This window comes from Cannabis sativa, chromosome 3, assembly GCF_029168945.1.
Source record: "Cannabis sativa cultivar Pink pepper isolate KNU-18-1 chromosome 3, ASM2916894v1, whole genome shotgun sequence".
NCBI lineage: Eukaryota > Viridiplantae > Streptophyta > Magnoliopsida > Rosales > Cannabaceae > Cannabis > Cannabis sativa.
In genome coordinates this window covers 60,726,736-60,753,371 of record NC_083603.1, presented here as the reverse complement: position 1 = coordinate 60,753,371, position 26,636 = coordinate 60,726,736, and the positions used below count along the sequence as shown (strand labels likewise).

Here is a 26,636-nt window from a genome sequence, read left to right as displayed (position 1 = left end):
ATTAGAAAAATATATTTAAGTTGAAAATTAATTATTTTAATTAATTTTAGATCAACTTAAATTAGAATATTTTTCTTAGATATTAAATTAGAATAAATAATTAAGTTTATTTTATTTAAGATACTTAATTATTGTTTCTTATATTTAATACATTTAATTAAATAGAAAATTTGATATTTAAGTAGATTTTATCTGGACACTCAAATATTAGTTATTTTCAAGATATTTAATTAGATAGAAAATTATATTTAAGTTGTAAATTTCAATTTCAGAATAACTTAAATTAGAATAATTTTAAAAAATATATTTTATTTTATTTTATTAATCATTTCTCACTAAATTTCGAAATGCATTTTATTTAATGTAGATATTTTTAATTTTTTTTTGAAAAATAGATTAAAATTGATTTTTTTTAATTAATTTTACACCAACTTAAATTGAGTAAATTTTTTATTAATGATTTATTAAAATAAATAGACTAAAATATATTATATTTTAATTAGAAAATAAGTAATTAATTAGTGAAAGTGCTCAGCTAACCACCCCAACACATAATGCACAGTCAGGAAACATTCACCTCGCTCTTGACAATGTAATGCATAATTATATAAAGCACGATATATATAACCCAAGATAGAAGGTGCAAGTGAAACTCTGATCCCATGTGTCATTACTGAAGTCATATAAAAAGATTCAGACCTAATGTTCTGACCTGGGTGGGAAAAATAAAACGGCTTAGCCAAAAAGACAAGAATGCTGCAAGACCACCCTCCTTTGTTACATTCAAGGGAATAGAACGCAGATCATGACCTTCATTAGTATTCTGCTAGCTAACGTTTTTTGAGTCTTAGCAGTTGGGTTCATTTTTACTCCTTCAAAGACAATTAGACTCCTATTAAAAAATTCAATCCATTGGTTCCAGGAGACATCCATACCCTTAGAACGGCTATATACACCCTTGCTCTTTAAGTAATCACAAATGTGAGCATAGATTCTTAAAAGCTCAGCAGTAGTAGAATAACATGGATCACAGCTCACCAGTTTCTCATTAAGAGGGATAAATTCTTCATAAGGAACTCCTAAAATGGGCAAACCACCAATAACCTTCAAGTCATATAAAGAAATACCCATTTCACCAAAGTTCCGAAAAAGCTCGCCAAACATGAAAAACCCATAAAAGGGGTACCTGGATACAGAAACACACCATAAATCCCAGTCTTACTTAAGACACCTTGTTGTTGAAGTAACACTTGATCAGTCCATTCAATGAGACACCTCATAAAACTGGCTCGCCCCCGAAAGACAAAATCATTATGCACATTCTTGTCCTTTAAGTAATGGTAAAGACACGAAAAAAAAATCCTTGTTCACTTGGTAAGTCAAATCCCCATCATCTTTACTATCAACATCTCCTAAGACATTTACTCGAAAAATGGCACCATAACCTCTGACATAGTGAACAACGTTATCATCATCAAAAGAATGGTATGTTAAGTCTCCTGAACTGACATCCTCGATATTAAAAAGAGAAATATGATCTTGGTGGTTATTAGATGCTTGAACCTCTGTTAATGATATAGAGCGATGATAACGCGACCCAATATTGACTTCTTTCCCAAATTCAGCAAGAGCTCTTTGAGAGCCTAGAGCCCCAAACGTAGACATGCTAAAAAAAAAAAAACTCAATCAGTATGCCAAACAAAGGAATATATAAAAAAAAATCTTAAGCAAGACACGTTTACATAAATGACACGCACTTGCTTGAGGGGGCATCTATTGAACGAAAAAATTTAATTATTATTATTATTATTTTAGTATATGAATATTTATTTCAGTTAAAACCTAAAGGAAATATTTGATTGTTAAAATAATAATAATAAAAAATGGGAATGAGTCAGTAAAAAACAGAGAGCAAATTAAGGAGATATTTTTTCCACTTCTACCACTTTTACGTTAAGTGCGTTTTATCAAAAAAAAAAAAAAATAATAAAAAAAAAGGGGGGCTACAAAGAGATAGAGGGTTGAACAGTTAAGAAAAAATTTTGGAAAAAATCTTTGGAAAGAAATTGATATATAAGAGTAAAACAGAGAAAAATAATTTGAGAAAAGAAAGAAAAAAAACTAAATTATTCAAGGTCATTCTTCAAGCTTATAAGGGTAAGTGAAGATCCATAAATGAATCTACCTCTTTTTTTTCTTAGTTCTTTTTATTTTTGTTTACTGTAAAGAGTCATTCCAATCTCCTTTAATTCACTAGACTTCAGAAATAAGTTGATGTGATATATAATCAAAGGGAAAGGAAGAGACTAATATTCATGATTGTCGATTTCATCATAGATTTTTATACTAGACTTCAAAAAATAAGTCGATATGTGATATATAATCGAAGAGAATAATATAAATTTTTATAGTGTTATATTGTCCAAATTAAAATTGAAAGTAATTTAATATGTCTATGTATAATCATGGCATAAAATATATGGGCACCGATTTGGTCACGCCCAGTACGGAAGCGGAAGTTGTACTGCCCACAAATCTAAGCCATCCATTATATACATCCATAATCTTGTGGTTAAGAAAATGTATGGAAATAATAAAGCACCTATTCCCAACAAATAATAAGATAAGGGCAGCTAACAATAACTTTTTTGTTTTTAAATAATGTAACATTATTTTATTTTTAAATAATGAAACATCAATTTTTTTTTTTTTTTGAATCAAAATATGATTTTATTTAATACAATAGAAATTAAGGCAGAAGGAGCATCGTGCTCACTGAAAGTACAATCTGACAAAGAACAAGAACCTCTCGCAACACAATGAGCGGCCTTATTCGCAGATTGTTTAACAAAACATAAAGAAACGTTATTTAGAGTAGCCATCAAATCCCGACAGTCACGCACAAGCATTCCAAATTGAGATGGCATGTTAACTGAGCCTTTAATAGCTTGCACAACAACTAAAGCATTAGTTTCCACCACCACATTAGACCATTGCTTTCTTTTAATCCAACTCAATGCTTCCTTGACACCAATTACCTCCGCTACTCCTGGATGAACAGCTCCAAAGCGACTCCCAGAAACAGCTTCAATAAGGCGACAAGAATGATCTCGGGCCACCAAACCAAATCCAAACTTGTTTTCTTCTTGAAAGATAGCACTGTCAACATTAATCTTGACCATATTCAAGAAAGGTTTCCTCCAACGCTCACTAACATTATTAATATCATCTATTAATAATGCACCCATTTTTTGTGATTGAGCATTCTTCCATTGATCAAGAACCACTCTAGCCGACCGAACTACTTCAATAGCAGAACAAGTTTTTTCATTCCAAACTAGATCATTACGAACAGCCCAAATTTTCCAACCCACCATTGCTACTTCTCTAACAACCTCTGTTGTATTACAAGAGGTAAGATTAAAAAACCAACCTCCAAAATCTTGCACAGGTACATCCCCCAAATCAACACTGGAAACATTCCAGCATGCACGGTTGAAAGCACAATTCAACAGCACATGACATATGGTTTCGGGTGCTTGATGACAAAAGGGACACATGTTATCAACATTCACATGCCTGGTATTCAACTGCACTCTTGTGGGAAGACAGCCAGAAGTTGCACGCCAGAGAAAGTGCTGCACTTTTGGGGGTATATCAATCTTCCACAATTGCTTGTATCCCTTCTGAACAATCGGGTCCACTGCTGCAGAATTCTGCAGAATAGTATATGCACTTTTTATTGTGTACAGCCCAGAATTTTCCAGCCGCCAATACCAAGAATCCCTCTCCACCCGATCGCTCAACTGAATAGATAAGATCAGTTGTCGATCTCTTTCCCCGAACAGCTCTTGAATAACATCCAAATCCCATGATCTTTGCCCAACCGAAAACAAACAGTGCACCATTTGACCCTCCAATGCAGGGTGATCTGAGATGACAAAGGGGTTATTTGCCTCAGGAAGCCACGAGTCCTGAGTGATGTTCACAGTAGTACCATCACCAATAGCTTTCCTCACACCAGACACAACTAGATCTTTTGCTTCATAGATGCTTCTCCAAATAAAACTGGGGTTCGGTCCAAGGCTAGCAGTAAGATAAGACCCCGAAGGGTAATATCTTGCTTTATAAATTCTACTAACCAAGGAATTTTCATTATTCAACAATCTCCACCCTTGTTTACCAAGAAAAGCTAAATTATAGTTGCGAAGATCCCGAAATCTAATACCACCCTCATATTTGTGCCGACAAAGACGCTTCCAACTCATCCAACTCACACCCTTACTAGTAGAACTAGCTTGAGATTTCCACCAAAATTTAGACATTAAACCCTCAAGATTAGAACAAATCTCTTTAGTCAATAAGAACACGCTCATAGCATAAGAAGGCAAAGCTTGAGCCACCGATTTAAGCAACACTTCCTTACCGGCCTTTGACAAAAAACGACTTTCCCAAGAGAAAATTTTCTTCTGCATTTTGTCCTTAAGGAAACCCAAGATGGCATTTTTATTCCTTCCCATGATACAAGGTAACCCCAAATAGAAACTATTCTCCAAAGCCTCCACCATCCCCAACATCTCGCTCATTCTCTGTCTAGTAGCACCACTAGTGTTGTTACTGAAAAAGATGGATGACTTAGCATAGTTTACCTGCTGTCCAGAAGCACGTTGATACACTTGAAGCAATTGTAGAACTCTAGAGGCTTCACTCTCATTAGCCTTACAGTACACATAGCTATCGTCAGCGAATAGCATATGAGAAACACGAGGGGCTCCTCTAGCAACTTGACAACCCGTCAACCAACGATTACGTTCATACTGTTGCAAAAGAGAAGAGAGACCCTCAGCACACACCAAGAAGAGGTAAGGTAATTGCGGATCACCTTGCCTAATACCTCTCCGTGGAAGAATAGGCCCCATTACTTTGCCTCCATAAGTAACATTATAAACAACCGTTGACACACAACACATAATGAGGGAAACAATTTTCCTGCAGAAACCCATCCGGAGCAACATAGCTTCCAAAAATGACCAACCAACCCGATCGTAAGCCTTACTCATATCAAGTTTGAGTGCCATACAATCTTTCTTACCCACTCTTTTCCTTTTCAGATAATGCATAATCTCAAATGAAACCATGATATTATCAGAAATCAACCGGCCTGGAAGGAAAGCACTTTGAGTAGTAGAGATAGCATTCGGTAAAGCAAGCTTCAATCTATTAGCAATCACCTTAGAAATAACTTTGTAAATGTTCAACTCCTTATATAGCTAATCAATTATAAATGCATTTTTTCAAAAAACAAAAAACCAAAAAACTCATTACTGTACATGGCTAGATGAGATAAACTATTCCAATAAATGTCAAAAATATCTAATTAATGCACAAATATTACTGAAACCCAAATTTAACATTATAATTAATTTCCTATATATATAAAATAGAATCTTTTAGTCAGTATGTGTGACCAAAAATACATGTTATTTTTTTTTAATATCGGTATATTATATTTACAATATTATTTTTGTAAATTTTTAAAAATTGTCGAATAATTTACCGTATTGAAAATAAGTTTGATATTTTTTTTGAACACGCGTAGTAAACTGAAATATCAAAATTTTATTTTCAGTACTATAAATTATATATAAAATTGATTGAGAATTATAGTGAATACCTCTATATAAAGAAATTGTTTAAAAAATATTTAGAAATGTGATTTCAGAAGTAAAAATTAACTAAGAGGTTGTAATATAAAATTGTAATTAGCACTCAAACAAATTATACCCCTCTTGAGAATGAAATCATTAGAATTAATTTTTGAAATAATAAAATTCACTCACAAAATTTAATTTTATATTCTTAAAGAAAAACTAATATAATAGTCATAAAATTCACTCAATATTTTTAAGCAAATCTAACAAAAAAAATTCACTCAATATGTTTACGACGTACTTCATGCAAGACATATCATTTTAAATGGATCTATATTTATTTTGGCTAATTAGCGATTTTTCCCCCAAACTTTAACATATACCAAATCATGCCCCCTGAACTTTTTTGGCCGTTAAAAATTTCCCATGAACTATTGAGATTGTTAAATTTTTAGGACTTTTGTCTAATTTCATTCAATTTTACTATTTCAGGTACTAAATCATGCTCCCTAGACTTTGATATCTACCAAATCATACCCCTCAAACTTTTATATGTATGAAATCATGCCCCCTGAACTTTCATCCATTTTAGAATTTTCTTACTAAAATTAGATCAAAGTCCTTAAATTTAACAATCTTAATAGTTCAGGGGGAATTTTTAACGGCAAAAAAAGTTAAGGGGGCATGATTTAGTACATGTCAAAGTTCGGGGGGGGGGGGGGGAATTGCTAATTAACCATTTATTTTTATTGAACGATTATCATTTTTTTTATTTAGAAAAATATTTTAAAAAAATAAGACCTGTATAAATCTTCTAATTTTATATGTAATTATGATAATCTCACTCATTTTATAATATTCTTGATTATTGTCAATATTTATATTATTTTACAATAATTTTAACAAAATATAAATATATAATTAATAAAGAATTTTACAGTTACACAAATGAGACCGAGAAATGTAATTTTACAACACCGCACAAGTGTTTAGAATAGGAGATTGAAATCTAAAAAGAGAGAGTTTGAACTCCTCACTCTCAGCGACATCGCAAGCACAATTAATAATTATTAGTGCCTACCAATTTAAATATAGAAATAAATATAAATGTTAATGTAATTGTTTCTTTCTTTTAAGTATTTGCATTCACTAAAAAAAATATACCTTAACTACACAACAAAGACATCCCCTTTTTTTAAGAAAAAAAAAGGACATTAAATTTTTATAAAAACCAATAAAATAATGTGAATCTTTTAGGAAGTATTGTGTCTTTTAAGGTAATTATTGTGCTTTCAAAAAAAAAAAAAAAAAGAAAAAGGTAATTATTGTGTATTACATGACACCATAGTATAACAAATGGACAAAACTACACTACACAATTAAAAAACAACATTTATAGTGTAAAATTAATAAATTATCCAATAATAACATTAATAGTAAATGAAAATATATATATATATATATACTAGTAAAAAGCTACGTGCCATACTTAGTTTTATGTTAGGTATTTTTTACTTTATCTAAAAATAATACATTAAATAATTGAAGAAAAAAATATTATTAATTGTTGTTTGAAATTATTATGTATATCAATTACTTAAGAGTGAGAGTGGGATTCTAACTGACCATTTCAAAATAATCGTGTGAAAATAGTGGAGAAGGATGGTTAATGTCTAAATTGCACGACCACGCATAAAGATTTTTCATTAGATGAATTCAATCTTAACTAAAACACCAATAAGCATTACTACAATTAATTCATTATACATTTTCTCTACTGTGTTGGAATGCACTAATAAAGTAACAAAATTTAAAGTTTGATTAAACAATTCAATATCATCCTATACATCAAATAATTATTCACTCTAATAAACTAATTCATTCGAAACAACATTAAGATTATAAATCAAACACACCTTTGCTGGCACCAATGAGGAAGAACTCATTGGGCGTGATGTGACTATAAAACAAATCAACCACAGAATGCGAATGGCCATGGCAAACAAGTGGAACGAATCCTTCTTATTCATATCGCTCAAAACTCCAAATCAGATAAAAACCCAAAAAACAAAACCAAAACAACTAATCCTTCTTCTGATCTATATTCCAAGGGCAACGGAAAAAAATCCTAAAACCAACACACAGAAAGTTTTAATTTTTACTCTCCTAAACAATCAATCTAAAAAGGCAAAATAGGTAATAAATAGAAACAAAATAATTAGCTAAACGGAATAGGAATTACGTTGATAAATTTCAGATTATACAGAGAAATTTCAGTGCAAATAAACATTGGTAGTATATTTGGACACAAGTGGGAAAACACAAGTTATTTAGAGAAATTTAAGAACCGATCCACACCTCCTAACCCTTCACAATGGCTCTGAAATCTACAACCAAATTGCCCAGAAACAAATTACAAAGTTCTAAAGAAAAAAAAAAGTAAAAAGAAAAATATAAGAACAAAATAATGGACTGATTATGATAAATTCTTATATTATATCATTTTATTTGTCAAACAGAGTTTTTAAATAATTAGTTTTATCATAACATGAGAAAAAGATGATATCATATTCCATCAAAATATAAAAAAATGTGATGATATGATATAAGATTATAAAATAATTACTCAAAAATAAATAACATTAAATAATAATTAATATTTATAAAAACTAAGCAACAAAAATTGGAATTTTTTTTTTAAAAAATAAATAAAAGAATAATTAAAAATAAAGTAACTGCTGCAAATCAACAGAGATCAAAATCAACCATACACCCCAACCACCACACCACCATAAATTCCACAACCACCGTTGACCACCGTGGCAACCATCGCAAAACCACCAACTACACCAGATCTGAAACTAACACACCACCACAATGCCTAAATCAAAAAAACTCAATCATCACCGCTAATCCCAAACCCACGTACACCACCACAATGCCCAAATCGAAAGATTAAGGGATCCAAATATATTCTATAAAATTAACTCAAAGTCCATATACATCAAGAAGTATGAGGAAACCAAAATATACAACAAATTATTCATATAAATGTTCAAAAAGATAGTAAACGAGATGGAAATATTAAAATTGTAACACAACTCTAATATATTAATATAATATTTATCAATCAACATAATAAAACAAAAAGTAAAAAAAAATAAAAGAAACTTATCAATAATATTTATCGTTGAAAGCATGTGATCGTTGCTTTGATTGAAGTAATTGGAATATTGATACCAATATCTTGTAATTTAATCATTGGGGAGACTCGATCTTTGATATTTGAGTAAAATAGTATTTGCATTGATATCACATTCTAAATAGCAACAACTGAAACCCCAGGATTATGTTCGATCACTCTATCCGCACCACTGCCCATTCAAAATTTCAAAACTCATGCTGAGCCACCAATGTCGACCCGGCAAAAGATAGATTCAAGAATTGAGATCTACGAACAAACATAGGGTGAAGAGACAAATGTCGAGATAGTGAATGAAGATGAATAAAGAGATCTCAAGATAAAGGGGTAAAGATCGAGATCAAGAAAGAAATAGAAAGAAAGAGTTTAGTCTCTGGGGCTGTCGCTGACAGTGGTGCTCGTGGTGTGTGCATGTGAACAACAACGAAAGATTGTTAGGAACGGTGAAATGGTTCAATTTTCAGAAGGGTTACGTCTTCATAATCCCTTCCAATGGCGGCCAAGACTTGTTCCTTCATCGCTTCGGCATCCGATCCCACTGCTCCGACGGTCATGGTGGTGGTTTCCGAGCCCTCACTTACGATGCGACCGTAGAGTTTCTCATTCGTCCACATAAAAACAATCGTACCGATAGGCCGTAGATGTTACTGGACCTAACCAGCGACGTCTTCAAATATATGATATTATTAATATTATTTATTAGTGTTAATTATCTAATTAATTCAATCCATAATTTAAATGAATAGTTTAAAATAATATAAATAAATTAATTAGGTTTTAAAAAAAAAATCACCCCACGTTTTATATAGAATAGATATAAAAAAAAAATAATAATAAAATAAACCGACCAGAAGCCATATAAGTTCTGACCCAAAATCTATAAAAATGAAAAAAATAAAAATATTACTTTTTCATCATGTGAGGCTGATATTTTTAATTGGACTATATTATATTATATTAATATTATTTTGTACGTGACTTCTTCAGCAGCCAGTACAATGCGGGAGAGAATCCTTTGCCTAAAATATATAATATATGTATATACATATATAAATATTTAAAGCTCTGTACGAGTTTTTTTTAAAAAAAAAAGAAAGAGAAGACGATTATATATATACCTGATATCGCATGGCAGTAAACCACTTGAGGCTAGCTCAAGTGGCCATAGGTGGGTGTGTGTGTTGGAGGTCCTGAGTTTGAGTGCCATGTAAAACATAATTGTAATATATAAACGCTTAAAATAAAAAAAAAATATCACAGTACTTTGCGAAGAAAACAACAAAAAAGAAAAAAAAAAGAAAGAAAGAAAGAGAACAGCCAAGAAGACAAAAATTACTCATATATATGGATATATTATATGTATATATATTCAATGACTATATATGGATATATTATATGTATGGATATATTATATGTATATATATTCAATAACTATATATGGATATATTATAAAGAAAGAAAGAAAATATAGTCGCGTTTTGCGCGGTTATGTAGTAGGGTAAATATAAATTTTAATTTTGTATTTTAAAAATTATTAATTGTTCTCTTTATTTAGTTAAATTATAATTTAGATTTAGTGTTGTAAAATAAAATATAATGATACACTGAGTCTAATTGTAATCAAATATTTTTACCCTAATATTCAAACTTTCTCTTTTTAACCTTCAATAATGGTGATTTATAATCTAATTGCACTAAACTGATCCAATTATACAGAATTAGTCAAATTTAACCTAATTACAAAAAATTAGACATGCAGTAGTTAGATTGGATTAGAAGTGAGTAGTTGTATTTTAATTGAATTATATTAGGATTATAGGTTGAGATGCAAAATGGCCCTAAATTTGGTAACTAAGTTAGTAAATGTCCACTTTTTAAAAAAATTAAGAAAATGGCCAAATCTAATAAATTAGCTAATAAAAATTATAAAAATAGATTTATCACATATTTTTTTAAAATATATATATATAATAACAAAATTAAGTTACATAATTTTTTTTAGTATTGCATATTATTATATTGTAACAAAAATAAATAAATATATTAGATCATTTAAATATATACAACAATATTAGATATATCGTAGTACAGAAAATTAATATACCGTAGTAATAAAATTATATACCACAAAGAAATTATAACAATACTAAATTAATACTCAAAAAATATATATATCATGCTAACAAAATTATATATATCACCATTAAAATATGAATACATACCAAAAAATTTATATACAATAAAATAGAAACTAAATATCATATTAAATATAAATAATATATTATAGACAACAAAAATCATATACCATACAATAAAACGTATATACCTACAATAAAAAATAAAACAAACTAATATAATATTATTAAAAAAAATTATATATATCATATTAACAAAATTATATATCACCTTTATGTATACTAAAATAAAAACTAAACATGCATTATCTAAAATAAAATGATATACTATACAATAAAACTTATATACCATATAGCATAAAATATATACCTTACAATAAAAATATATATAATAATAACAACAAATAAAAATAAAAATATATAGGATGCTAATAAAATTATATATCATGTCAACAAAAGTACAATAGAAAATAAAACTTAAATATTATTTAAAAAAATTATATACCGTATAACAAAAAATACATATACCATACACCAAAATATATATACAAAAAATAATAATAATAAAAATATAGATTACTAATACATATATATATATATGTATGTATACTATGCTAACCAAATTATATACCACAATTAAAATATATATACCATGACCATTGTATATAATAAAATAAAAACTAATAAAATATTATTTAAAATAAATAATCATACAATCAAAAAATATAAAAATAATAATTAAATATATGTAGCATGGCAATAAAATTATATACATACATTAAAATATTTTTATTATGCTAATAAAATTATATACCACTATTATACATATCATAATAAAAAATAAATATCATCTAAGAATAATAATATACAATACAACAAAATAGAAATATACCGTACAATAAAATCTATATACCAACAACCCAAAACAACTCATAAAAAATTAAAAAATTGACATAACTTTAAAATAAAAAAGATTTTAACAAAACTAATATAGATATACCATAATGTTTAAATAATTTGCTTCTAATTCTTAAAAAATAAAAAAAAAATTAAAAAAAAAATTAAAATAAGGACATTTACTAACATAGTCTTATGATTTAGGGCCATTTACTATATTTTTTGAAAAGAGGACATAAACTAACATACTCCTATGATTTGGGGCCATTTACTATAATTTCCCTAGGATTATTGGAAGAAACTTTCAAAGTCCAATTGAAAATCAATCTTATATTATTACATATAATACATATAAAAAATATATTATATTTATTCATATATAATGAAAAAATATATTTAAATTTTATTTTTATTTGTTGTTTATTAATTTCAATAAACCTTATTACAATTAATTAAAGAAATCCATAAAATAAATCTTAAGAACTTATATATAGTTTTGTTTTTATGTATTTTTTTAGTTAATATTAAAAATCAAGTGTTGAATAGAAATAATATTTATGATACCCACCTGTAGTCTATATATGTGAAATTTTTTTTTTGGTGTCAAATAATCATGTTATGAATAATATTTTTTTTACTTAGGTATTTATGCTGCAAATTACTTATATATATAGTCTCTAAGTACAACACCATATTAATTTCTAAACAATGTGAGATTTTCTTAAAATAACTCACTAAGGAGTGAAATCACTAAAATTTTGAAAAGTAATTATATTGAAACTTTTTTAGCACGTCAAATTTCATGTTATGTACTTCTTTTATATATGTAAATATAGATAAAAAAAAATTCTCCATTATTACAATATTTATAAGAAAATAGCTATAAATAAGAAACAGCTAAGAAGATAGTTTTATTTGTTAAAAATAAATATAATATTTTTTTAATGTTAAAATTTTGAAAATTTTTAAAAATATAATTCTATGATTTGTCCTAATATTTCTATATTTAATTAATTATTTAGTATAAATAACAAATATTTTATACATTTCGTAATTCGTAATATTTTACATTTTTTTATAAAATTAAAATTTTGATAAAATAATAAAATAAAAAATATAATTAATTTGGCAATATTGAATTAATCACAAAAATTCATTCAACTACATACTAATTTTGTGATAAATAAAAGTAAAAAAAGAAATATTTTACTTATACATACAAATATAGCGCCTAAAATAGTTCATAAACCATATGAGATTCTTTTCAAAACAAACATCATATTGTATCAAACTTAAACACACTATTTTGTTCTCAAGGTGTGAAAGCCTAAAAAATTCGTTAAAATAAAAAGAAAAAAAATATATAAAATGCCACCTAGCATTCTTTATTCTTTCACTTATATATATACACATATTTCGTAATTCGTAATGTTTTGCATTTTCTTATAAAATTAAAATTTTGATAGAATAATAAAATAAAAAATATAATTAATTTGACAAAATTGAATTAATTACAAGAATTCATTCAACTACATGCTAATTCACATACTAATTTTGTGACAAATAAAAGTAAAAAAAGAAATATTTTACTTATACATACAAATATATCACCCAAAATGGTTCATAAACCATGTGGGATTCTTTTTAAAACAAACATCATATTATATCAAACTTGTCCACACTATTTTGTTCTAGAAATATGAAAGTCTAAAAAATTAGTAAAAAGAAGAAAAAACATATAGAATGCCACCTAGCACTCTATATATTTTCCTTTATATAAATACTAGGGAATTAAGCCGCGCTTCGCGCGGTGTTGCCTAACTTTTATAATTTTTATGTATTTATATTAAGTGATATAATTTAAATATAACATTTTAACGTGTATATTATAAACAAACCAATATAGTGTTGAAACTAAAAATATAGTTTGCTATTTTAAAATATATTAGAAAAGTAAAAATTTTGTAACAAATATTATCGTTATAATTACTAAAAAAATAAAATTTATTTTATGATTATTTTTTTGTATTTTTGATTTCATAAATTTATATTCTAATAAATAATTATAAATATTTTTACTAAATAAGTAAAATATTATAAATTATGATTGTTTGTTATTTTTAAATTTAAATAAAATAATTTTTTAATTCCTATTCTATCACCATAATTTTTTTATTGCTTCATTTAATTATTATAAGATAGTATTATTAATTACTATAAAAAAATTGATTAAATATTCATTAATTAATCATAATTAGATTCCATTATATCATTATTTATACTTTATTGCTGTAAGTATATCAAACGTCACTTAAAACAGAAATGAATAAAAAATATGTAAAAGAAAAAAAGATAAAGAAAAAAGAATCATAGAATAATAGGATGCTGCATTTCAAAAATAATAATAATAATAGGATGATGCCTCATATTTTGTGGCTTATAAATATATAGATATATTAGATAAATATATAAATTATATAAGAGTACTTTGTTAGAATAATTTATATATTTTTTGCCCATATATTTTTCGAACAAAAGTTAGTGTAAAAATACTTTATTTATAGTTTAGAAGTATACTAATCATGTAGTTCTTAATCCATGTGAGATTTTTATAAATAATAATAAAAAAACTTACTAAGAAGTCACATATCTCAATTCTCAATATCTACAAATATATCAAATAAATTAAATTCATTAAAATTCTTTTAAAAGTAAAAATGGATCAAAATATTGTAGGACGTTACCTCATTTTCTTTAGTGCTTTCTTTTATATTTATATATAGATATAGATATTGATTTATTTTTTAAAAACTAATTTTTTTTTTATTTTAAAAATTTTGCAAAAATTGAAAAATGTAAGAATATGTGTAAATAAATAATATCTATCACTGACATATTTGATGAAAAATATATATAACTTAAAAGTTTAACATTTACAATAGTCTCATATCACTGAAGTATATAAAAAAAAATATATATTTAAAGTGTCTTATTATTCTAATAAATATTATATATTAATAAGTTAATATAGTTTTAATTATTTAAATAAAATTAAAATAAAAAATAATAAGAAAATAATTTTTAATATAAAAAATAATTAAATTAATTTTTTTATAATCATTTTAAACTTGAAAAAGATTGAAAAATACAAAAATGTACTTTGCATTCACTTTAAAAAAAAATTGTAACTTATTGGGCAAGATTAAGTTCATCAATCACCCATAAAAAAAATATTTCTTAGACAAAGGAAAGTAATATAGTAAGAATATTATTTATAACCTACATATATTAAACCTAAACAATCTTTAAACAATGTGGGACTTTTAGTTTGTACATATGGTTTGGTTTTCAAACAAAATAGGAAAATGTGATAAAAAAATAAGAAAAATGGAAAGAAAAACTTATAAGAGGACACATAGACACTCCTTGTGCTTTCCTTTATATATATATTGATATAGATACGTATATATATGTATATATATTAACTAAATCATGACATCTTATCAACATATATATATATACTATATATACGATTACTTACCCAATCATGACAGTGTTGTCAATGCACTACAAGAAATGTCACTTTTGCCTCCACAAAAAATAGAATTTACTTGGGATGTATTGGTAAAAGGGAGTTGACAAATCAGTGTTGGTATGAGAACTTTTGCCAGCATAAAATAAAAAGCGCTGGCAAAAATGACTTTTCCCAGCGCGTAAATGTGCTGATAAAAGTTAGAGTTTAGCCACTGCAAATGTACGCTGGTAAAACTTTGATCTCTTTGCCAGCGCAGTTTGCGAAATGTGTTGGTAAAAGTGTTGGGTTTTATGCCCTAAATAAAACTCATTACAATCTGATTAGTTATCAATTTAGAAGTGAAGTATGTTTACATGTATGTTACTGTTGGGTTTTATGCCCTAAATAAAACTCATTACAATCTGATTAGTTATCAATTTAGAAGTGAAGTATGTTTACATGTATGTTACATGTTTATGGTTTAATACATATACTTGATATGTGCACAAAATCAGTTAAATCCAGAACATATAGTTATTCACAATTACAGTATCGTCAATACAGTGGAATGTGATTGTGATTATATGATTCAAAAGATTTGGTCCCTGTTCATCAGTGTTTTGGATTTACACTGATGTGATAATCAGCGATGAAGTATACTTACACTTGGAGTAAGTGTTATGTTCTTTCCAGAACATTGGTAAAGTATACTGGTTTCGAATGCATGGAGTATGCATTGGACTGGACCGATATTGAACTTGGTTAAAGATATTGTAAACTTACCGTTGTATCTTTCCAAGTCAATGTCAGAAGTTGATCTTAGATTAAGAGAATCTAAATCCTGATATGCTTAGGCTCAATCTCAGGAGTGCTATTCTTGTTCTTTGATTTATTAGTTAAAGCCTGTTTTGAGTCGGGATAATACATATATTTTGGGAACATGATAGCATAACTGAATAGGGAGTGCTAAACATAAATATGGAAATCTATAGCTTCTACTGGTGTATAGAAGTAAAGTGATGATTCCTTTTGAGCTTAGTTAAATAGAAGTAAATGGATGAGCTCTTGTTTCAGTGACTATATATTAGATCACTAAAACATCATTTACAGGTAACTAAGTGTTCAAATGGGCAAAATACATTGAGGGGTGTAAACGGTAAATTAGTCCCGTCTCGATGTAAATCATCTATATAGAGGATCTCTAAATCACATTAAGATTATAACAATGGTTAAATGAGATAGCATATTGATATCGTGAAACATATGATATGCTCTATATAAGTCTGAGAGTACAATTCCAAGTTCTAAGAGTGGATTCAACGAGGAATTAATAAGTTAGGGATTTACTTGGTAAATCGGTTCAACTTATTGGAAGCTCAGAATATAGATCCATGGTCCCCATTCTAGTTGAGACTATACTTTTTGTAGGACTCTATAATTGATTTATGATTAATCAATTATAATTCTAAAAGTTAGACTATGTCTAATTTGTGAATTCTCACAGTTTAGGGATGAAATCGTAAATAAGAGGGTTTCTAGGTTTAATTATTAATTATGAGACTTTGCATGTCTGAATTAATAATTATTTTTAAATGGCAATATTATTTAATAATCTATTTTAGTTATTAAATAATTGGTTTTGGCATTTAAATGATTAGAATTGGAAAAATGGCATTTTTGGAGAAATAGAAATAAAATTGAGGAAACTGCAAAAATCATGTGAGGCCCATTCACACCATGGCCGACCACATCATTGCCTATTCCCAATTATTATTTTTCAATTTAATTTGTCATTCAATTGCTAATCAAAGCCTAGCCTAAATAGGAAAGTGGTGAATCACACTAAATAAGGCAGTTATTCAATTACACAGTAAAAGAGGAAACTGTTTATTTGGAAAGTTGTGATCTTCCCTTTTCCTATTTATAGCAGCCCCTCTCTTCTCTTTGTATGCATGTGTTGCTTGAGAAACTTTGCTCTGCAAAGTGTATCACACGAATTTAAGAGAGAAAACAAAGAGAGATTTCGAAATTCCCTAGTGAGAGAGAAGTGCCCACTCACATCATTCAGTATCTCATCATAGTTTGGAAGACTGTGAAGGATCACATCCAACTGAAGAACTTTCGGGCTCAGATCTTGATTATACTCTGCTACAGACAGGAATCAAGGGTTAGAGATCTGAGTGGAAGGAGACATAAATTCCGCTGCAATCACTGTAAGTTATTCTTAACTTTTATGTGTTTAGTTCATCGTTTTAGAAGTTCAATACTAGGTTGTTAAATCAACATACTTGCAATAGATCTAAGATCCTGGATAAATATAATACCAACAACTGGCACCAGAGCCATGGTAATTGATTTGTTTGCAAGAAATTTGGACTTAAAACGATTTGCTTGTGATTTGGATGGTTTCATGTTGTGTCATATTGATGTTTGATTGATGTTTGTGAATTCTGGGAAAAATAATTGATTGTCTGTATCTGGAATTATTTTTATTGGATAGTTTGGAAAATTCTAAGCAATTTACTTTTTTACAGAACTCGATTTCGATTTAATTTGAATTAGTTATGAATTTTTGAAAATCGGGAAAAACCTAGGTGGTGAGCACCTCCCCTACGCGCGCGGAAATCATGCGCAGGGGTGCTTGCGCCCAGATTTTTGGACTGTGGCTCCTCTCCCACGCGCGCGGACAGCATGCTTTGCATGCTGTCCGTACCACCTGCTATTTTCTTCGTTTTCTTCGATTTTTCATGCTGTTTCATGGAATTAAATTCCGATTTTTTGTGTAGTTTTGTATGTTGATTTTTGTTTTTCAAATTTCAAATCTAATTATCAAAAATAAATTAATTTTATTTTTTAAAATTAATTTTAGATATTAGTGCAATTTGATTTTGAAAATGGGAAAAATCAAGTTTTGCTTACCTTTTTCTTATTTCCTTTAAAATTTGATTATTTTTTTTTTTTTTAAGGTTAGATATTATTTTTTTTGGTAACTTGACCTTAATTAAAATAAGATCCTAATAATCATGATAATTTTAAAAGAGGAAATAAGGTATTTTTGTTAACTTTTAAATTTTGTTATTTTTCAATTAAATTAAATTGTAAAATAAGAAAAGGGTATGTATTTACCATTTTCTATTTTATTATTTAATTTATTAAATAACATGAAATTTAAAAGGAAAGTTAGCAATTTATTTTGAAATGACATTTAGGTTACCCAAAACCTAATTTTTTCAAAATTGTAGGTGTAATTTTAATATTATTTTTCTAAATATAGATTTAAAATTAAATAAATCCTACATCCAACTATCCAGATCTAACCTTGTTGCAGGAGTATGTGTTTTAGATTGTTTGTAATTTTTTCTAAAACCTATTATTACTTGATCTAAATTGTCAGGGTTAACTTGTTGACAGATCAAATGATCTGATTTTAACCCATGGTTCAATCGATGATAGATCAAGTTGATAATTTGTAACAGGTAATTTTTACAAACTTCTTTCATCTGTGTATGACCTAGTAACATGATAGGATCCATCCAAATCTGTGTGCCTGTGTGAGCCTATATGTTTAATTTCTATTATAGATATATATAGGTTGTTGTTGCTAAATAAAATGTCATAACCTGATAGATTTTATTTAGGCTCATTTAGTTAATGGGCCTATTCAATTAATAACAGTTGTTCATTTTAAGGTTAAATTCCTCTCTTTTGGGCCTTGTGTGAGAGTTGGGAGCCTTAGAAGTGGGTGCGACATACTGGACCCAGCTCCCCCTCACATGAACAACCCCAATTGTGAAGGCCCATTTGCCTAATTTGGATAACTGTGCTAGGTTAATTATATTAGTTTGACCTAATAAAAAATTGAATAGCAACATCATTAATTTCTTCGAAATTAATTTAAGAAAAACATAGTTTAATGAATTTCATTTATGGATAAACTATTTGTATTTTTCTTGTATTTAATTAAATAAAGAATTTTAACTAACTAGATTCTTTCTGAAACTTATTTTTATTATTTCATTAAATATTCTTATTTAAGTTATGAATTAGTAATTACTAATTTTTCATAATAACTTAAATTTGAATATATTTTGATAATAATGTTAAGCTGAGGAATTCTAGGAATTAGTTATTGAAGATTCTTAGAAGATATTATTTTAAGTTGGTTTTAAACTTAAAAAGGGAATATCTTTAAATTAGGTAGTTACTACCTAATTTTGATATTTAATTAAATGATGTTTGGAAAATTTTAAGTTTGTAAATTATAGATTCCTTCTATAATAACTTAAATTAGATATTTTCCAGATCTTGAAAAGATACTTAGTAGAATTGAGATATTTTCTAGATAGCTATTTCCATACTAATTATTATTTCTAATCTAGGAAAATATCATTGATTGTGAAATTAATTGGTTAATAATTAATTTTGGTACAATTCAATTAAGGATATTTTTCCTTGTATTAAATTGGAAATTAATGATTAAGCCTTCTCTATACTTAATTATTTATTTCCTGAATTTAATACATTTAATTAAATTGAAAATTAAATGTCTAAGCTGATTTTCATTATGATACTTAGATATTATTATTTTCATGATATTTAATTAAATAAGAAAATTATTTTAAGTTGGATATTTCCATAACAACTTAAATTTGAATAATTTTCATAATATATTTTATTTATTTTATTAATCATTTTTCAAAATAGCATTTAATTATGCAAGGTGATTTTGAATTTATCTTGAAAGATAGATTGAAGTTGTAAATTAATTATTTTAATTAATTTTGAATCAACTTAAATCAATGATCTTTCTCATTTAATGATTAATTTAAAATAAAGGAACTGAAATATATTATTAGAAATTAGATTAATTAGTCAAGAAAATCTAGATAGATAATATTTTTGCTTGAGGTATTTTTTCTAAGTAAAGTTTGATTTATTTTAAATGTGTTTCAAAAATTGTGTATTTTTGGAAATACAATATATATATATATATATATATATATATTTGTAGAAAATTTTAATTTGAGTTGCAAATTAATTTAAATTAATACAACTTAAATTAAGTAATTTTCTTAATATTTGTTGGAAAATTAACACTAAGATGGAAATAATTCATTTTATTTTCTTAACCATCTAAGTTTAATTTTACAAATATTGAATTAAATTTTATTTAGATTCTATTCTAAATTTAAAATTTAATAAATATATATATAGATTTAAAATAATTAAATAATAGAAGAAAATACAATTTAAATAATGAGCTTTATTATTTTTGAGATATTCGATCTCCATTGTTGGTTTTACATAGCTATTGTTTTAGTGAGTAATCCTCCCTAATGGAGGAACGTTCACTAGCAAGTTAGCGCCGTTTAATCTCGAAAGATAAGTATGTTTGTAAGTGTTTTATATTAGTATTAACCACCCTAATGGTGGGTACTGTATAAGACTTACAAACATATGAAACAATGGTAGAAGCTCATGAAATAAGAATGACCTTGACTCTCGCCTAAACGGGACAACGTCGGATTCTCTTTTCGATCGAATAAAAGGTTGCTAGAAGGTTTGCTATTCTAGATGAGCTGACAACTCTATTCAATGAATGATAGCTTTGACTCTCGCCTAAACGGGACACTGATATCAGTTTGTTGAAAACCTTAGAAATTATTTAGGATTGAATTTTTTTTTGTATTTTCTCTAGTCATTCCTAATTGCTGTATGCTAATAATTTCTGAATGAGATTTTGTGATAAACCATAACTGATATCTATGTACTATCTTGTAGTGTCCTGAATTGAAATGTCAAATCCCATGTTGTCACTCTTAACTGAAAATAAGCTAAATGGGTCTAACTTCCCAAAGTGGAGAGAGAACATTCATATTGCTCTCATAGGTGAAAGTGCCTCGTTTGTGTTGACTGAGCCGTCCCCTGAGCAGCCAAGTGACAATGCAACCAAAGCTGTAAAAGAGAAGTTCGAGCGTTGGCATAATGCTAACAATAAAGCTCGTTACTTCATGCTTTCCAGCATGGTTGACACCTTGAAAACAAGGTTTGCAAACACTGTCACGGCTGCAGAAATCATGACGCAGTTAACTGAGCTATTCGGTATGGCATCTATTCAGTCTCGTTTCGACGCGACTAAGAAATTCATCAACGCACGGATGGAACCCCATCAGAATGTGCGTGATCACCTTCTCCAGATGGCTAGTTATTTCCAGGAAGCCCAGAATCATGGTGCTGAAATGGATCAGACTACTCAAGTGAGTCTCATCTTATATAGCCTGACTCCAGATTTTCTGCCCTACACATCAAATTATGTCATGAATAAGAAGGAACAAGACTTTCATACTTTAGTCAATGACCTTCAGACATATGAAAATTTGATTGGAGGTCCCAAGAAAAGAGGGAATAAACCTCAGAATTCTGGAAATGGTAATAAGACAAGTAATCCTGAGGCACTTGTTGCTTCTACTTCCAAATCCCATCATAAGAAGAAGTGGAAAAATGCCAAGAAGCGAGCTCAAGCTGCGAATGCAGCTAGAAACAAAAATGCTGGAGCTTCTGGAAATACACAAAAAGGAAAATGTTTCTACTGCAATGAGAAAGGCCATTGGAAATCCCAATGTCCTAAGTATCTCGCAAAGAAACAAGGTATTTTCTTTATAAACTGATGTGTTTTTAGTGAATTATTATCCTTTTGGATTAATAATTCTGGACTACTAACCTTGTTTATTATTCTTCTTATAGCTAAAGCTTCTTAAACTCGGGTGCTGTCTTAACGAGTTGGATTAGAAAGATGGATGGTGGATGGAGATTGTCTACAATAAAGAAGAAGCTCTTTCATTTGAATTAATTGTTTAGTTTTTCAAACAATTTGGATTTCAAGTTTTGGGATCTTAATTCCCTGTTTGGTTCTCATAAATATTGCAAACAATTTTTGGTTTATAATAAAATATCTTTTTCAATTATATTGCAATTTAATATCTTTTTGGATTTCAAGTATGTTTACATGTATGTTACATGTTTATGGTTTAATACATATACTTGATATGTGCACAAAATCAGTTAAATCCAGAACATATAGTTATTCACAATTACAGTATCGTCAATACAGTGGAATGTGATTGTGATTATATGATTCAAAAGATTTGGTCCCTGTTCATCAGTGTTTTGGATTTACACTGATGTGATAATCAGCGATGAAGTATACTTACACTTGGAGTAAGTGTTATGTTCTTTCCAGAACATTGGTAAAGTATACTGGTTTCGAATGCATGGAGTATGCATTGAACTGGACTGATATTGAACTTGGTTAAAGATATTGTAAACTTACCGTTGTATCTTTCCAAGTCAATGTCAGAAGTTGATCTTAGATTAAGAGAATCTAAATCCTGATATGCTTAGGCTCAATCTCAGGAGTGCTATTCTTGTTCTTTGATTTATTAGTTAAAGCCTGTTTTGAGTCGGGATAATACATATATTTTGGGAACATGATAGCATAACTGAATAGGGAGTGCTAAACATAAATATGGAAATCTATAGCTTCTACTGGTGTATAGAAGTAAAGTGATGATTCCTTTTGAGCTTAGTTAAATAGAAGTAAATGGATGAGCTCTTGTTTCAGTGACTATATATTAGATCACTAAAACATCATTTACAGGTAACTAAGTGTTCAAATGGGCAAAATACATTGATGGGTGTAAACGGTAAATTAGTCCCGTCTCGATGTAAATCATCTATATAGAGGATCTCTAAATCACATTAAGATTATAACAATGGTTAAATGAGATAGCATATTGATATCGTGAAACATATGATATGCTCTATATAAGTCTGAGAGTGCAATTCCAAGTTCTAAGAGTGGATTCAACGAGGAATTAATAAGTTAGGGATTTACTTGGTAAATCGGTTCAACTTATTGGAAGCTCAGAATATAGATCCATGGTCCCCATTCTAGTTGAGACTATACTGTTTGTAGGACTCTATAATTGATTTATGATTAATCAATTATAATTCTAAAAGTTAGACTATGTCTAATTTGTGAATTCTCACAGTTTAGGGATGAAATCGTAAATAAGAGGGTTTCTAGGTTTAATTATTAATTATGAGACTTTGCATGTCTGAATTAATAATTATTTTTAAATGGAAATATTATTTAATAATCTATTTTAGTTATTAAATAATTGGTTTTGGCATTTAAATGATTAGAATTGGAAAAATGGCATTTTTGGAGAAATAGAAATAAAATTGAGGAAACTGCAAAAATCATGTGAGGCCCATTCACACCATGGCCGGCCACATCATTGCCTTTTCCCAATTATTATTTTTCAATTTAATTTGTCATTTAATTGCTAATCAAAGCCTAGCCTAAATAGGAAAGTGGTGAATCACACTAAATAAGGCAGTTATTCAATTACACAGTAAAAGAGGAAACTGTTTATTTGGAAAGTTGTGATCTTCCCTTTTCCTATTTATAGCAGCCCCTCTCTTCTCTTTGTATGCATGTGTTGCTTGAGAAACTTTGCTCTGCAAAGTGTATCACACGAAAATAAGAGAGAAAACAAAGAGAGATTTCGAAATTCCCTAGTGAGAGAGAAGTGCCCACTCACATCATTCAGTATCTCATCATAGTTTGGAAGACTGTGAAGGATCACATCCAACTGAAGAACTTTTGGGCTCAGATCTTGATTATACTCTGCTACAGACAGGAATCAAGGGTTAGAGATCTGAGTGGAAGGAGACATAAATTCCGCTGCAATCACTGTAAGTTATTCTTAACTTTTATATGTTTAGTTCATCGTTTTAGAAGTTCAATACTAGGTTGTTAAATCAACATACTTGCAATAGATCTAAGATCCTGGATAAATATAATACCAACAAAAAGTTACTTTTACCAGCGCAATATTGCTGGTAAAAGTGACATTTCTTGTAGTGATAAATGAAAATTATTCAAAGTGTGGCCAAGTTTTCTAATTGAATATGTTCTGAGTGTAAATATACCTAGTAATATAAACTGACTGATATTTATATATAGATCGTACATGTACATGTACTGATATGTAGTATCTATTCTATATAAAATGTGCCTATATAACAGAATTCTTGGTTTATGAAAAATCATTGGGTGACTTTTTTTCTTTAACACTTTTAAAATATTTCAAATCAAACCTTCCTATTCTCACGAAAACGATTCAGTTTGTTAATCGCTTTTAAGTAATAACTTATTTATTTTTTTTATAAAAAGAAATAACTTCTCAATCAATTTGAAAACCTTATCAAGCGAATAAATCTCATTTGAAAGACTAAATAATCAGTTTAACGATTGACGTTAGCAAGCCAATAAAATAAAATTAAATATATAATTAATATTAAATAGATTACGATTTGTAAGCTAATATATAAATATAAATAATAATAAATATCTTGAACCATCAATTATTATTGATTGTCGAATGCTCCAATTCTCTCTCTCTCTCTCTCTCTCTCTCTCTCTCTCTCTCTCTCTCTCTCTCTGAAAACCCATCCCCATAAGCCATCTTCGCCACCTTCGTTCCGTACAATGACGAGAAACCAAAACTCCGTAGCCATTGATGGCCCCTCAGTCTTCAAGTATAACTTGCCATTTGGGCTGTCGGAGTAATTTAGCCATATGGATGAGTCGATTGAAGATGGAAGATCTACGATCGGTAGTAGAGTCGATTTGGGCATTTGGAAGCTTTGTAAAAAATTTCCATGTACAATCTCTTCTCCATATATGATTGAGAAGTATGGTTAGTGAGAAATATTCGTTGATGCTTTTTAATCGAATTGGGTTTTTCTCTGCTCTTTATTTATATGACTATATTCAATACCCCTAATGCATCACTAATTTTCAAGAACAAAATGTTACTCAATTCATTAGATTTGGGGTTTGCACTGCTCACTTTGAAGTTTTATGTATATTCACTCATTGGAAAACATGTACTGTACTTAAGGTTTTAAGTTTTTAATATGCTAATGAGATTGGAAAACAGGAAACTCTTCTTTTTGTTTGGATAGAAATAATTGATGCAGAAGTCATTGATACCTTGTTTTGTTTTGACATATAGGACCAAGACTAGAAATTCACATCATCACTCTTCCTTTGTTTCTTATTATGTCTCCTTATTAGTATTACTTTCCTGAGGCTTTTGTGACCAAACTTCTCTTCTGTTCAATCAATTTTTGTCTTTTCAATAGAAACCCTCAAATATCAAAAGAATACTATATTATTAGTCAAACTCATACGGTTGATTAGTAGCACTGTTAATTTGCATCTTCCCAGTTGTTTAATTTTTCTTTTAGACAAAAGTAATTAACTCCTTATTATTGGTTTCATTAATAATTATACAAGTCATCAACTTTTCACACCATAAAAATAAAGCACACTCATCATCAAGTTTCTACTTCTCCTATTTCTCTACCACTTCCTTATTTTAAAATAGTGGCTTTCCGTTTAAACAAACTCAGTTTTTTATAAGATTTAAATTTTGCAATGATTAAATAAGTCTAGGCCAAATATTAGATTACCCCAACAAGTTTTTCACTTATACATAGTTTTATTAAGAGCAAAAACAACATTTATTGTTAGAATTTTGATTTGAACAGTCACTACTGTTTGAAATATTTTACTAGGATCTAGATTTACTACCATGTATGTTTCATTAACATCCTAATATGAATTCTAAAACACTGAAATAAACACATATAAATTTTAGGAAACCTTACTGTTGCCCCTAATTTTGCCCAAAATATGTGGACCAACCGGATGATGACACGTAGATGGAGATGGTTTAGCGTTCGAATAAATCAGCTAAGCCTCACATGCTCCCGGAGAGCAAAGCTACAACAAACCATCTCCGGGAGGTGTCAGATCCTATCTGAACAGTCACCTCGCGTTTAATGCCGCATGGGAGGAGGCGTATTGGAAATGCCATACGTCTTAAAGTCTGACGGCACAACCCCCTCTCTACAGCTACTATGCTATGATTAATGAGCCTAGTGACGGCTACTTTATGAGGACTCACATCAGTCAAAAAGGATAAAGGACAACATCCATAAATCCCCTACAAAGCCTAGGGATTAGACCATGCATTACCTATGATATATTCATTGGGAATGTGTGGCTTTTACTGATAGTTACAGAAATACATGTACCTCAATTCTAGGGATCACCCCACAAAAACACTATGAATACCCCTGGCACAAATATTCAAGCAAAA

The 26,636-nt window shown here is 28.5% G+C and overlaps 1 protein-coding gene across 1 annotated transcript; it reads right to left on the bottom strand.

Annotated features, from left to right (window-relative positions):
- Positions 1-783: 783 nt before the first annotated feature.
- On the bottom strand, positions 784-25,104 carry LOC133036203 (uncharacterized). Its single transcript, XM_061112716.1, has 5 exons — positions 24,916-25,104; positions 2,807-5,270; positions 1,372-1,643; positions 1,276-1,328; positions 784-1,186 (listed from the first exon to the last, which is right to left on the bottom strand). Exons 1-5 carry the CDS (start codon positions 25,102-25,104, stop codon positions 784-786), a joined length of 3,381 nt encoding a protein of 1,126 aa, XP_060968699.1.
- Between the last annotated feature and the right edge of the window lie 1,532 nt (positions 25,105-26,636).